General features: G+C 34.8%; 2 protein-coding genes and 1 long non-coding RNA gene across 3 annotated transcripts; 2 read left to right on the top strand and 1 right to left on the bottom strand.

The window, feature by feature from the left end:
- The first annotated feature begins 1810 nt into the window (after nucleotides 1-1810).
- Nucleotides 1811-5310, top strand: LOC139994745 (protein RRP5 homolog). The gene is made up of 4 exons (XM_072017659.1): nucleotides 1811-1818; nucleotides 1903-1965; nucleotides 2038-2596; nucleotides 2667-5310. Exons 2-4 carry the CDS (start codon nucleotides 1903-1905, stop codon nucleotides 5021-5023), a joined length of 2979 nt encoding a protein of 992 aa, XP_071873760.1. The 5' UTR covers nucleotides 1811-1818; the 3' UTR covers nucleotides 5024-5310.
- LOC139994746 (uncharacterized) lies at nucleotides 5309-6313 on the top strand. Its single transcript, XR_011801705.1, has 3 exons — nucleotides 5309-5394; nucleotides 5514-5617; nucleotides 5707-6313. It is a non-coding gene; the product is annotated as an uncharacterized lncRNA (long non-coding RNA).
- Nucleotides 6314-11544: 5231 nt separating this feature from the next.
- Nucleotides 11545-13940, bottom strand: LOC139994716 (protein RRP5 homolog). The gene is made up of 3 exons (XM_072017621.1): nucleotides 12045-13940; nucleotides 11814-11979; nucleotides 11545-11736 (listed from the first exon to the last, which is right to left on the bottom strand). The coding sequence occupies exons 1-3, from the start codon at nucleotides 12913-12915 to the stop codon at nucleotides 11574-11576; spliced, it is 1200 nt and encodes a 399-aa protein (XP_071873722.1). The 5' UTR covers nucleotides 12916-13940; the 3' UTR covers nucleotides 11545-11573.
- Nucleotides 13941-15044: the final 1104 nt, after the last annotated feature.

Raw genomic sequence — 15044 nt, 5'->3', positions numbered from 1 at the left:
TTTTAATTATTATTATTTAATTTATACTTTACAACTTGTCCAGCTGGACATTCGGTAAATTTTTCTAGTTTAATTGCTATATAACATGTGGATGGCTACCCCCAGCGGGATACCATCTTCGAGTTTGACTATTTCATTTCTTTAGTGAGGTCAGTAGGGTGTTTTCTTTTTAGTCTTCTTTCTATGAGTTTTGTTCGCTTCAGCAGCTAGCTGGTTTGGATGTGTTGCCGTCCTTTCCTTGTATTTTTCTGCGTACAAGCCGATTTCTTCTCTGACCGTTGGTATTGTTAAGTCTTTACGTATATCCTCGTCTCTGACATACCATGGGGCGTTGACTATTGTTCTCAGTATCTTCGATTGTACATTGATGGTGCATTGACCACACAGGATCTATTGACCAAGTGCTCCCTTGAAATTCCTACTCATAGCGGCTCATAGCCACGAAGAAAGTTTCGACGACTGCGACGTTCGAGGCCAGGACGTCGTCAAAGAATAAACCCCGACGCAAGGCCTTCGAAAAGGAAAACCATTTTTCTACCCCAAAAGAAAACATTCTCTTTCGGGGAACTCGGCATCCTGTATAACGGGAAACGAGGAAAAGCTTGACACTGAAGTTAAATGTTACGTCTTATTAAATTCCAAAGAATCCGATAGTATACCTCTCTGCATCATAAAATCTGCATTTGTAAAGAAGTATTGTGTGAGAGAGAAATCGGGTGTATCAAAAAAAAAAAAAAAAATCAAAGGTTATTGAAATCAGATAAATCGTCCACTTTGTAAATAATTACCAGTTTTTCTTATTGAAAAATAAATCTTTTTTACTTAATTATCCAATCTTATCCGAAAGAAAGTTATTTTTAATAGTCTTTATCGCCGCTCTGATCGTGCTTATAGCTTCTATTGTAGACAGAACGTAAACATACTTTTAACTTCGGTTATCTTCGTTTTCTTATATCTCGTTTCTCTTGCTTTTTCTTTCTCCTTTCCTCTCTAGTGTCAGAGCAGCGATGTATATTGGCGTTTCTATACTCTCTATATTATACTGCTTATACTGCTGATTTTGTGTAATAAAGTTTACATAGTCTATCATATCGGAAATATTATTTACTTTATCATTATCATTTTACTTGCGAAACGTTTGAACTACGTGAAACAATTACTAGCGGCACTCGACAATAAACCTTCCAACGGTTTCTGTTCCTTGCAATACAAAGCAGGCTCTATCCCTCGGACAAGATGATTGCATACCTTCAACTAGCTTAAGAACCCGCCATAAATGTTAGGATTTCTGTAGTCAAGGTCCATCAAACAGATCAAATATGTTGTAGTTTTAACATTCCTTAATTTATTATCTACTCCAGAAAAATACGGGAAATCTGCTTTTCTCACGTATGATACTTCCCGCTAGCAAATTTCTCTCGAGGGCGGTTAGTATCCTTCTTCAACGTCCATATCCCCCACTTTCTTAACGAAGGCCTTTCTCGACGAATCCGATGATCTCGTATCCTTAGACATATCCCACCATAGTTTTCCTCTGCAGCATCATCGTGACGGAATGTCAGTCGTTAGACGGCAGTCAGAGTCGATAGTTGGTAGTTAGCAGTAATAGTTGACCCGAGTTCCTCCACATCTTAAGCAATCATCATCATAACTTCTATCGTGTCCAAGTCCAACTTGTAATCGCGAACCGCTCATAGTAATCGCGAGTTTTACGCAAAGTGTACATATAGAGTATTTGTTAATAAATATATATTGTTAACTATACTCGAGTGTTTCTTCAGCATTTAGCACGACCCACCAACTACATACTTTATCTCGGTACTTTATAGTTATACATTTCTACAGATTTTGTAAATTTTCTTTTTATAATGTATATAATAGTAACATAATTATTTTTCATAGATGACGTCGAAAAATCTTTTAAGAGGTGGAAAAGAAGTTCGAGAAAGGAAAGCATCAGATTTGGTAAATTTATTACATATATCCATCATATTTTAATATCTTAAAATTACTTATTCAATATTTGTACGTTAATAGTTATTTGGCAAATATGAGAAAATTGGTAAAAGGAATCGTGAGAAACAGAGGGCAAAGAAACAAGACGAAGAGGAACCAAATTTTGTTCCCAACACTGCAGAACGATTATCATATGCAACAATATCTGAAGGATTAGTGGTATTAGGATGTATTTCTGAAGTGACAAACTATGATTTGCTGATATCTTTGCCAGGCGGCTTAGTAGGTCGTGCCCAAATTACAGATATCAGTGAATGTTACACAAATTTGTTGCAAAATTTTGTCAAATCACAGGATTCTGAGACAAACGAATTTAAGTCCCTTCCTGAGTTATATACCTATGGAGATTACGTCGTATGTTATGTAAAAGCTATACAATCGCAAGAGATATTGCAAATTGCGATATCTCTTGAGCCCAGTCTAATAAATCAAAGTTTAGATGTTGCTTATTTAGATATTGGCTCAAAAATAGTATGTACTATTAGTAGTATAGAAGATCATGGTTATCTGGTAGACACAGGTTTAATAAACGTAAGAGCGTTTATTCCTACTAAGGAAAGTGGCAGTGAAAAATGTTTGTGTAAGTAAATTTAAATAATATATACATTTATGAAAAAAACTAACGATTATTACTAAGAAGTCTTATGTAGTTCCAGGTAAACAGCTTCTATGCTATGTTAAAGAAGTTAAAAATAATGAGAATACATCGACGATTACATTAACTTTGAAACGGAAGCTTGTTAAGACTATTTGTGAAACAGAAATTAAATCATTGGACAGCATGATGCCAGGCACAAAATTTGATCTTTCTATAAAGAAAGTGTTGTCTAATGGCTTATGTGTTTCATTAAATGAAAACAATATAGGATTCATAAATCAAATATATTTAGACGAGCCCTTATCTAAATATTCAAATAGTCTGACAATTACTGGAACATTATTATATATTTTGCCGACCATCAAATTTGCATACTTTAGCTCGACGATAGATAAATCTAGAGACAATACTATTAAGCCTGGAGATGTTGTAGAAGGAGCTACTGTTCTATTCAGAGAATCTCGTGGAATAGTACTACAATTAACTAAGAATGGAATACGGGGATTCGTTTCCTTGAAAAGAACAGGTGTTGAATATAATAAAATCATTGAAAAATTTGCACCTGGTACTACACATAAATGCAGAATATTATCATACAGCTGGTTAGATGGAATTTATCTCTGTACCATGCAGCGTTCGCTGCTGGAACAGAAGTACTTTTCATTGTCTGATTTTAAACCTGGCGACATGGTAAATGTAAAGATTACAGATATTGACAAAGTGAATGGTTTCGTTAATGTACAACTTGGTAAATTTAATGGACAAATTGCACCAGATCATATATCTGACGAAGGTTTAAGTGCCTTAAACAAGCTGAAAGTCGACGAAGAAGTAGAAGCAAGAGTCTTGTTCGTTCATATAGGCCGGAAAAAAGTATATCTCACTTTGAAAAGGTCTTTAATAACGAGTGACTTGCCCATTTTAGCGAACATACAAGACGCGAAAATTGACTCGAAACACCACGCAACTATCATTCAAATACATAAGCGTGGAATATTGGTAAAGTTCTTCGGGGATGTTAAAGGTTGGATTTCACATACTGCTCTCGACACGGAAACATCTAACGTAAATTGGAACTGTTCGATTGGACAAACAATTTTGGTAAAAGTTCAAACAGTGAACACAGATTCGGGAGAGATAACTGTAAAAATGGTTAATCAGGACATACAAGTTGAAAAAGCAGCATTCGATATTGGTGAAGAAGTAGAAGGCACAATAATAGAATCATCCACTCAAGGGTTATATTTAAGAATCAGTAGAAATGAAGGACAAACTGTTAGTACAGGATTTTTACCAGCTGGTCACATGTCACCTTGTATGGAGATTGCAGCTCTACTGGCATCAAAATATGTTCCTGGTGATACACTTTCAGCTCTTGTATTTGCTACAGTACCTAATTTAATTTTAACTAGGACTATTGTAACTCAAGGAAGATACAGGAATTTTGAGAAACTGAAAATAGGAGACTGTATACCTTGTACGATCAAAGATATGGAGCCAGATGGTATAAGACTAATTTTACCAGTTTCAGAATGTACGCCATTTGGATATGTGTCCTATAGTAACGTTAGTAATTTTAATCTACTGCACACAAACCAAATTTTAATGGCAAAAATATTTTCTATTAACAAGAAAGAACAACAATTAGGACTAACATTGTCGCTAAAGAAAATATACGATGATCTATCTGATCCTAAAAGTCGAATGGTGGCAGCATTGGATACATTGATCCTGTATTTTAATAAATTAGTAGAACTTTCAAGTAATTCATATTACAAAAACAGACCAATTTCATCTGTAAAATTAGGGCAGAGAGTTACTGGAAAGATTGAAAAAATTACGGCTGATGGTTTGGTTGTTCAATTACAGAATAACTTGCTAGGTATAGTGTCTAAGAATCATTACTCTGATAATAAAAAAATAGGGGACAAAATTTCTGGGACGATTATATGGATAAATTACGTACACGAGCTTGTCGAATTGACCACGTTATCGTCAATAATGCACAAAATAAGTGCCAAACAAAATAAGCAAATACAATTCCCGGACGGCAAATTGCTACGTGGTAGAATCTTAATGGTGACAAATTGGTTTATCTTGATATTCCTACAAGGTATTGGTAAAGGAACTTTAGCTGCGATACCTGTACGTCGTCACATAAACGATTTACAGCCAGATCTAACACCTTATACTATTCATTCTAAAGTTAAATGTTACGCCTTATTAAATTCCAAAGAATCCAATATTATGCCTCTCTGCATCATAAAATCTGCATTTGAAAACAAGTATGATGTGAGAGAGAAATCGAATAATAATAATTACTTAAAAAGGAAGAAACAAAACCAAGAGAACGTGGTACTTGCCAAAAAAATAAAAATTCAAAAGTTACTGGAAGTACCGAATGTGTAAAACAAAGGGAAGTTAAATCAACCTACCTCTTCGACCGTTGGGTCTTCGTGGTGCTTCTGACATTGGTAAAATGTAGTCATAAACTTTGGACACAGAAATATGGATGGTACGATAAGCCTACGGTCTATTCATCTGTGGATATAATATTTGCGATTCGTGATGTAATCGCACGTGGGTTACCTCATTGCTTATTGCCCCAGTTTAGCCGGTTTCTCCAGCTGGTTTACGATCAATTGCCTGCAACCTGTGAAGCAAAAAAATCAGACTGCACAAGAATTTTGTAGGTAAATCTGTCTTATACTATTCATTCTAAAATAGAACGATATATCTCATTAAGTTCCTCGGAATAAAATATTATGCCCATTTGCATGGTAAGGTTTGCATTTGAAAAGAAATACTCTGTAGAAGACAAGTTGTGCGATAATAATAACTTTAAAAAAGTTGATATTTTTAATTTCATAGAGTGCTTATTTCATAAATGAATTTATAGGAATGTCCTGAAGAAAGCACTTGTTTAAACATCACTATGTAAAAGCATGAGAATCTCGTTCAAAATGTATATCCAGTTTGAAGAGCAGTGTGGTATTCAGAAAGGTCTGGTTTGTGTTCAGCAAATATTTATACAATATGAAGAGAAGCGAGGTAACGAAGATAATAAAATATTTTGACACATTACTTTACAGGATGTCAGCAACAACTTAATACACAATATCTAAGAATATTTTGAAAATTTACTTCTATTTTATGGCTACAGATGCAAAAACATACTGTTAATATTGATATATACAGTGGCTTGGTAAAGTATTTACATAAGTCACAGAAAACTTTAATATTCATATTGTGTGTTGTATATAAAACATTTTGTTAGCACCATGATAATATTGTCCTATTTATATTGCCAATTTGAAAATATATATAAAAGTTGCAGGATATTTAATGTAAACTTATTGTTACTTCGGCCGGCTCTCTACCTAGACCAGGCCACATACCGCCGGCTGGCTGGCAATCAGATGTCCGCACATCCTCACGGCGTACTCTCAATAGCCTCAAGGACCCATCATAAATTTTAGCAATTTCCAGCTAAGGCCCTTCAGATCCAACAAACACCTCTTTAGTAATTCGTTTTCTAACAGTTTACTGTTTACTACGGGAAGATTCGGGAAAGTTCGTTTTCTCACGTATGATGCTTCCCACTCGCCACTTTCTCTCAGTGACAGTTAGCCCCTTTCTCACCCACCAACCTCGAAAATTAACCAATTACCAACGAAGCCTATTTCTTTCACTATCATAGCGAAACCCTGTCTTTAATGAATCAGCTCATCTGATGTCCGTGGATCCACCCATCACAAGTTTTCCTTCGCAGCATCATTTTCATAGAGAGTTAGTTGCTCTTTCGTTTTCGACCATTCAAACTTGCGTTATTCTACTCGAACTCAGAAATTACAATTACTCTCTAGCAACTCATATTTAATTTGTACATAAGCTGTTATAATAAACTGTAACTTGTAATTTGTTATATCAGTGTCATATTCAATTTAACCACCTCTATTATCCTAACCGAAATAGGTGATCGATCATTTCGTGGCGTCGATTATTCTAATCGTAACGGGAATTTACGACTCCCGTTGACGCGGTTCCTCGCAATCGCGTCTCTCCGCGAACGATCGAAACAGATGGCTTAGAACAGGAAATAAGCAGAAACCAAGCCCCAGAAAATCAGCTACATCAAACAAATATATTACCCCGTGTAAATAAAAATCCTATCCCAATCGAAACCATAGCCCAACTAAACATAATAAACGTTATCGAAGATTTCAAAAAAAGCATACTCAAAGCCTTACATGAACAACAAACACAATTGAACGAACTGAAACAATCATTAAAAACACACGAAGAAAGGATTGACCTATCATCATCATTATCAATGGTATAGAAGATGACTAACCCAAATCCACCAAATCAACAATTACAGAAAAGAACGAGTCATTTAAACTTAAAACATCTGAAAATAATTTCAATAAATGCCAACTCCCCAATTTCTAACCAAACAAGATATAGTATGCTAACCCTACTAAATAAAGAAACCCCCGATATCGTACTTATCTCAGAAACAAAATTAAACAAAATACACAAAATACATTTCAAAAACTACTCCCTTGTAAGACAAGACGGACCGAACACAACACAAGGTGGAGGGACAGCAATCCTCATAAAAAATCCGCTGAACTTCAAAATAATCCTACGTTACAAAATAACGAGTTTTAAAATCCTAGAAACGACGGTCATAAAAAATAAAGATAAATAATAATAAAAACTTATTTATCAGATTATCCGGAAAGTTCTTTTCGTTTTTTAAATAGGAGGTAAGTAGAAAATATATTTCCTTCTGTGTACCTTTCTTAAATAATGTATGATCCTTTCTCTTCTATCACCTTTTGCCATCTCTCCGGGAGTCTCATAATGCCATTTTTCCAAAATTCTCTTGGCTTACTTTTAAAATATTCTTCGAAGCCGATTTTCACTTAGTTTACTGATTTGAATTTTCTATTGCGAAGAAAATTCTTTAGGGAGAAGAACAAATAATAGTCCGATGGTACAAAGTCTGGAGAGTATGGAGGATGTGGTAAAATGTTCCAATCAAACTTTAGAAGTTTCGTTCGCACCGCTAAAGAAACGTGTGGCCTCGCGTTATCGTGGTGGAATACGACGCCACGTCTGTTCACCCCTTCAAGACGTTTTGTGATAATGGTCTCCTCAAGTTTTTCGAGTTGGGTGCAATATTTTTTGCTGTTGATCGTTTGCTCTTCCGGAAGTAATTCGTAGTAGTGGATACCTTTACAGTCCCACCAAATTGAAAGCAGCACCTTCTTCGGGTGAAGTCCAGGTCTTGCTACCGTTGGAGGACACTTATCTCGACTCCAAGAGAATCCAACTTCCCTCCCCAGTAATTAACTTTTTTAAAAATGGCTCTCTTTTCTTGCATTGAATTAACAAATCGCATGTCGAGATTCGATTCAGGAGATTGTTCTCCGTCAGTTGATGCGGACCCACACTTCGTAGGGATTAAGGTACCCAAGCTTTTTTAAATGTTCATGAATCGTTGTTCGCGGAATACTTAAAGCATCTGCTATCTCACGAACAAGCCTTGATAAGGTCAGTATCAGTGATGGATGGACGTCCGCTGCGATCTTCATCTTTCAGATAAAAATTTCCGGCTCTAAACCTCCTAAACCAATTCTGAACTGTTTGAACAGTTATAGACCAAATACCATAAACGTCACAAATCTCCTTTGCAAAGTTTTTAGGCGTACTGTCGTTTTTAAAACAGTGAAACATAACGTGACGAAAATGCATCTTTTGCTTTTCCATCTTTCACAACGCAAGAAACACTCGATACACTTTCTACTAACGTCGAGAACTGTTCTCTTGCCATAGCAGGGGATAACAAGTGACCACACGATTGACGGTAGAGTGATCTGGTGGTTTGTTCACTTAAGCGGAACGAGAGAAGGTTCCGAGCGGCGAACGCGAAAACAACTTTCTGGACGACCTAATATTTATTGATTTATATTTTTATCTATTTTCATATACACATATGAAAATATCTACAAATTACTTCGTGTTTGCCCACGTCTCCGGACATGTGTTTCTTTTTGACTTTAGAAATGAATCTGTTTCTTTCAGAATTGTTCTAGTTCCTTGTTCGAAAATGATTAAAATATGGCAACGTAGTGATGAGAAGTTTTCATTCAGAGAAAACAATTTACGATACTCTTGAGAAATTAAGCAGCAACAGACAAAATATTTGCGAAGATACTTCCAAAAGCAAGGATATGATATGGAAAAACTCTGGCTATTCACCAGAAGTGTTTAAAATACATTCAAACCTCTTTTGTACACACATATATATTTATTTATTTATACATTTTCAGATACACATATACAAATCTATTTTAATTGATTTCATCAGATGTTACCTTATACCAATTTATCTGTCCAATTCATATCTTAACGGTCCAGTAATCTAGTTTTCTATTTTATAGTTTTTTATTTTTTATACTCTTATATTTTATATTTTTATTTTTCATAGTTTTATTTTTATAGTTTTTATTTTATTTCACTTCGTAAATTTACTATAATCTGTACGTATTATTTCGCATCCATTTATACTGACTTATAATTATATTCAATTATTCGGACAGCACCGTAAGTCCAAAGAATACATGTTCATGGTCAGTTTATATCTAAACGTCCTACGTTCATTTTAGACATCCCTAGGATATTCGCAAGACTTAAATTCCACAAGTTTTAGAAGCATCCGTATTTTAAGTCTTACGAATGTTCTTGGGATTTCGTTTCGGAGTTTCTAAATTTTGGATATTCTGGAGAAAGAACTAAATATCAAATATTTTAAGAATAACCGTTTCGCAGATTTTACAGATGGTTAAATTGTTGATATCGATAAGACATTCATTGCGAAAAAAAACAAGACGTCCATTTCCGAAAATTTTTGCAATTTCCATAAAGTTTCCGTGTTTAGTTTATACACGTACTAAAAATTCTAGTTGCAAAAAGTACTAAATTGTAATAAATAGTTTAAATTTTAATCGGGAAAGATCGTGGTCCAATATATATCGATGCAAGATGTTCCGAAAATTGTGGTAGAAGCCGAAAAAAATGATTCCCCATGTAAAAATAAATCGAACATATAAAGCGACAATTTTTCAAACAAAGCTTCGTTTTCAAAAAATTCGACGATAAAGTTTCGTTAAGAACGCATACACTTGGGAAGTAACAACATTAAGTTAAACGTGTTTCTTCGCACGTATGTATTCTATTCGATGCTAGAAGCCGAACAGGGGTGATCCCCGGTGTAACGGAAACCGCAGAATAACAATTTTTTATACTAGTCTGTTATCATGAAAGTTCTGCATACCAAGAAACGTAACTTCTTTCACTTTTAAAACACATGCTAATTTATTTTTTCGTGTATGACAGAATGATACAAGACATAGTAATCTTGTGTAGTACTAAAAATATATTTATTTCTTTCTTTTTTATGTATACGATCATAGATTATTAACACGTTGAAAGTCAGGCTAGTTTTACAGGGATTGCCCGTGGCGCCATGATGAATTTTTTATTACGCGATACATATTTCTATTGTCTTCTATTTAATTTTTTACTTAACCCCAAAAGATAATATGATTTCAAATGAAGATTATGCTACCATACATTTTTATCAAATCCCTCCGAACGATGTCGAGTGTTGTCAGATAGAGAGAAAAGTCCTTCGAACAGTTTATCTAATATGATAATAGCATCTTCAGTACATTGTCGTCGAATTGAATTGAATAGTGAAGTTGACGATGACGGCAATGATGAAAATAATACACAAGAAGAGGGGTATGATACAAATTGGTATATTCCTTTGGGCAGTCAAGCGAATATCAGATTTTCGACTTCACAGGGAATCAATATACATCAATCTAAATTTTTTGATTATACTAAACCGCGTAGTTTTATTTTCTTTTTGTTACGAATGAAATATTTCAAATTATTCCGAATCAAACAAATATATATGCTGCACAAATAATGTCAAAACAGCGATTGAATCATCCCGATAAATGGGTTGAAACAAATCCTAATGAAATCAAACTGTTTTTTGACCTGATTGTATCCTTTTGGGTCGAATAATATACTGAATTAGAGAAAGGCTAAACAAGAACTAGCCGAGCTTGCTGAAGTCTCTGCTTATATATGTTTTGGTTTGGGGATGTTGAGGGGCTCGAAGTAGGTTATGATGATAAGGTAGTGACGTGTGCAAAAGAGTCCCAAGGTCGGGAAGGAAGTCTTATCTCTGATGTAGATTAAGATGTGATCGATGTCACACAAGAGACAACGTATTTAGAGTACTTCAGATAGTGACAATGATTTTTCACATTAATGTACATTGAGCCCTTTACGAATTGCCAAAGACATTTATATTCAACATGATTCCCTCGAGCAGATCGAAGAATCTGGATCGCCATGTAACTTCTCTAGCAAGAGTAAACTCATCGAATATTTTTTGATTCTGTACTATGGTCACTAATAGTTGGAGAAACTCTTAGGTTGTCCTAAAAGTTTCTTTCGTTTCATAACGTGATAATAAATGAACAACAATTTCTGTTTTATATTATTTTATTAAATTCGGTGTGATCCATTTCGTTCTACTTCTATTATTATGTTCGTTTCTAATTCAATAAACTAATATAAAACACAAAACAATTTTGCAATCCCCAAAATGAAAAGAAAGTGTAAAGTAAGTTACGAAAACAGTAGCAATGGAAATATTATATTCGATGAAGAAAAAACTTATAATGAAGATGGTACAGAGATCATGGAAACATCAGATTTAGAAGGTGAAAACTATAAATATTATAAATAACAACATGAAGTTATTGAATGGGGAAACTTTACATAACTGGACTTTTTTAGGTATTGTGAAATTAAGGTTTTGCTCGCACGATGTAATGAAGTACGTGTCAAAATGTTTTATTATTTTTGATCATTTTGTACACTGCTTCTCTACATATTCTACAGCCATTTGTTGAACACGAGTCACGTCTTCCTGAGTACCATGCTGTTCTTCAAAATTGATGAACTTTTTAAAGAGGATCTTCATCTTTCTAGGCGGTAATGTCTGAACAACTGCTCTCTCTAGAACTTTCCTGTAAATACAAATTATTACAAGGTAAATTCTCTATGAAATTAAAATGACAAAATATAGTTGAAAAAATATTTTTACCTTGCTATATCAATATCATTAGATTTCACTAAGGAGTCGATATAACAAGACCATATATCCACCCGTTTTGGATAAGAACTTAGAATTTGTTCAAACAAAGTTTGTGCTCTCTCTTTATCCCCAAATTTGTTCTCCATAATCGCAAACCGAGCCATTAGATTTACATCTGTAAAATTCATATTATATTAGTATTTTATTCTTTATGACATTTTATTTCTGTTATGTACATACGTTCAGATGCTGGCAAAGATTGCAATGCTCTCTGCATAATATGCCTTGATTTGTCCTTCAAACCCATTTTTATCAAAGCTTCTCCACAATTAAACCATGTCTCAGGAATATATTTAAACTTCGCAATCATGGTAGATATTGTTTTCTCCACTTCCATCTGCCTGCCAGCCTTGACATGAACTGTCAACATGTGGCTGTATATTTTTCGTGAGTCGTTAGACCTCACTGCCTCTTGAAAAACATTATTCAATGTTTTAGGGATCCCAAATTCAGACTCTAAATTCAACCACGCATTCCAAACATTTAATATTTCATTCTCCTCTCTAAAGTTAATTGTTTTCACCGCTCTTCTCGCAACTGCTCTTGCTTTCTCTATTTCTGTTGCCTGTAAATGGTATGCCATATACTGTAACCATACTATTGAACTGTCTGGACTAGCTAAAACTAGTCTATCGAACTGATCCACGGAATTTGGTAACTGGTTGTTGGCCAGCGCTTCTTCTCGTTGGCGAATTTCGCCTTCCTTCTGTCTTTCTTGTTCTCGACGTTCAGCGGCACTTAATTTCTTATTTCTCAGTTTTGGCTTTTTCTCTACTTCATCTTCACTATCGCTGGATGACTCTTTATCCTGATCGAGAGATAAATTGGGGTTGCCATCCCAGAAAAATCCACACGGAGATATCCTTGGCTTCTGCTCGTAATCCGTATCTTCCAGTTTTATCTTTTCTTCTCCTGTTTGTTCAACACACATTTTCTTAGAATATTCCTTCTCTAAATCTTTCACTGGTTTCTCTCTGTTTCGTTTTCCTTTGTTTTTCATCTTTTGTATTTTCTGTAATTTTTCAATTTTTATTTTTTCGGTGTGTAGCATATTCTCTCCTTTTTTTGTTCTCACTTTCGACGCTTTACTTTTTTCGACGTAGGACTCGCGATTACACTTGACGATTCGCAATTCTCGGTTACAACTCGACTGATAGACGATGAGTTAAGATAGCGATTGAGCAGAGTGCGCGATATAATCTTATATAACGACTGCTCAAGGAACGTAGAAGAACTGTCTTTCTGTGCCGATGGCCCTGCGGAGGAAAACTGTGATGGGTTTGGCTAAGAGTACGAGAGGATCGGATTCGTTAGGGAAAGTTTCGTTAGGAAAGTGGGGGAAATGGACGTCGCTGTTAATTGGTTGATCTACCAGGTCGGTGAGTGAGGAGGGATGGCAACCGCCGTCGAGAGAAAGTTGCTAGCGGGCAGACGTATATATTAAGTTGTAGAAGTTAATTGTAGGAGCACAATGGATGTTAATAAAGTATTGGCATCTGTTACGATCTGATCTTGATCTTCGGTGTTCGTAACCGATTATGCGTTACTCTATATGTAGAATCTTAGATTTCTCGAATTATATTTAAATCAAAACGGTAGTAGCTGCCACCAGAAATAGTCTTTAGACTATTTCAATTGGTTCGACTCTCGTTCGTTATTTTCGAAACGAGACGAACGACTGAATGGAATAGATTGAAAACTTGTCGCACCTTTCTAAATCGCGGCACTATTCTGAATATCCCAGAAGATCGTTTAAATACTTTCGCGACAACAGAACGGATTCAAAAACTTGTCGCTCCTTTCTAAAGCGCAACACTATTTTAAATTTCCAAACTATCGTATTCTTGATAATCTAATTCGTTGATATAACCATAGGAGTAGCTTTGACTACCGTATTAATGCGACTGATAAATAAACTCCACGTTACGGCCTGCCTGCTATGGGCAGGAGTACTAGCGCGAGAAGGATTAGAGTTTTCTTGGAATAAATAAATAATTTCAATGTCTTGTAACTAGTAATTTAGTCGATTTTATTTAGTTATATGTTTATTAACAATATTCTGATCTTAACTCTCTATGTAGTTTACAAAAGGAGGAAAATTATCATTAGCGATGCAGCTCTAGATCGCATTCGGGTATAGGTAAGTTGGATGGTGAAAACTAATTTCTGTTTCTTCCTTGGTTATTCCTAATTCTTCTCCAATATTTTCTTCTTCTCCTCTAATGTCGGCATACGTTTAAATCAACGTTCTGCTCGTTTCCTGCTGTTATAGGCTCTACCTCTATGAAGGAAGAAGAAAGAAAAGATAAGGGACGTACAAACATTGTTTATTATTTGGATACAAGACTATAATATGAAGAATCTCTATTTTGCGTTTCCAAGAGACACAATTTGTGATTATAGTAACAAGTAGATTTACGCGATACAATATGTCACAAGAATTGAAAATGTTGCTAAAATATTACAATCGTGTACAACACGTATCCTATTCTCTCATCTAACTCTGAATTCTCTTTCCTCAATCGTATGAATTTAAATGTATTAAAATCAAGATTTCCATCTTGGATAGTTTTTCAAATCTAAAATAATTCGAAGCTTTCTTATCACGATTTGATCAAAACGGTTTGCCAGCTCTTTCGACATTGTATATATACTATATATTTTCCATTTCTCCCTATCTTTCTCGAAGATATCGTTTCTCTTGTAGCAATGCCATAAATATGCGATTCAATAGATTATAGAGATTCACAATTTAACGTAAAATAACTAGAATCAAGTTTAAACCATAATCATCGTCACTTATTCGTACCATCGTCATTTGTACCTTTAATTCATATAGTTAAAACTAAAAAGTGCCAACTTTTTTGCTGAAAAATTTGCACATTCATGATTTTGATACGAGGCCGATATAATTTTCAAGTTCATTGGCTCAATTAACCCTGCTGCGTTCTTTCGATCATTTTTTATCCAGTGGTATTTTTTGATGTTAAAAAATATTTCAAATTCAGGTAAGATATGAAAAGACTGTTATTGGTATGCATGACTGCTCATCTCAATTTTAAGATAAATATTTTCTTAAAATACTATGTTGAAAATGACAACGTGAGTTCGCGCTCGCCATCTATATGCAGATGCGCTAGTTACAATAAATAGTAACTAGAAGATAGTTCTAGATATAAT

Source organism: Bombus fervidus, chromosome 15 (genome assembly GCF_041682495.2).
Source record: "Bombus fervidus isolate BK054 chromosome 15, iyBomFerv1, whole genome shotgun sequence".
NCBI classification, from domain to species: Eukaryota; Metazoa; Arthropoda; class Insecta; order Hymenoptera; family Apidae; genus Bombus; species Bombus fervidus.
The sequence above is the reverse complement of the archived record's forward strand: the minus strand, read 5'-3'. Positions and strand labels throughout refer to the sequence as shown.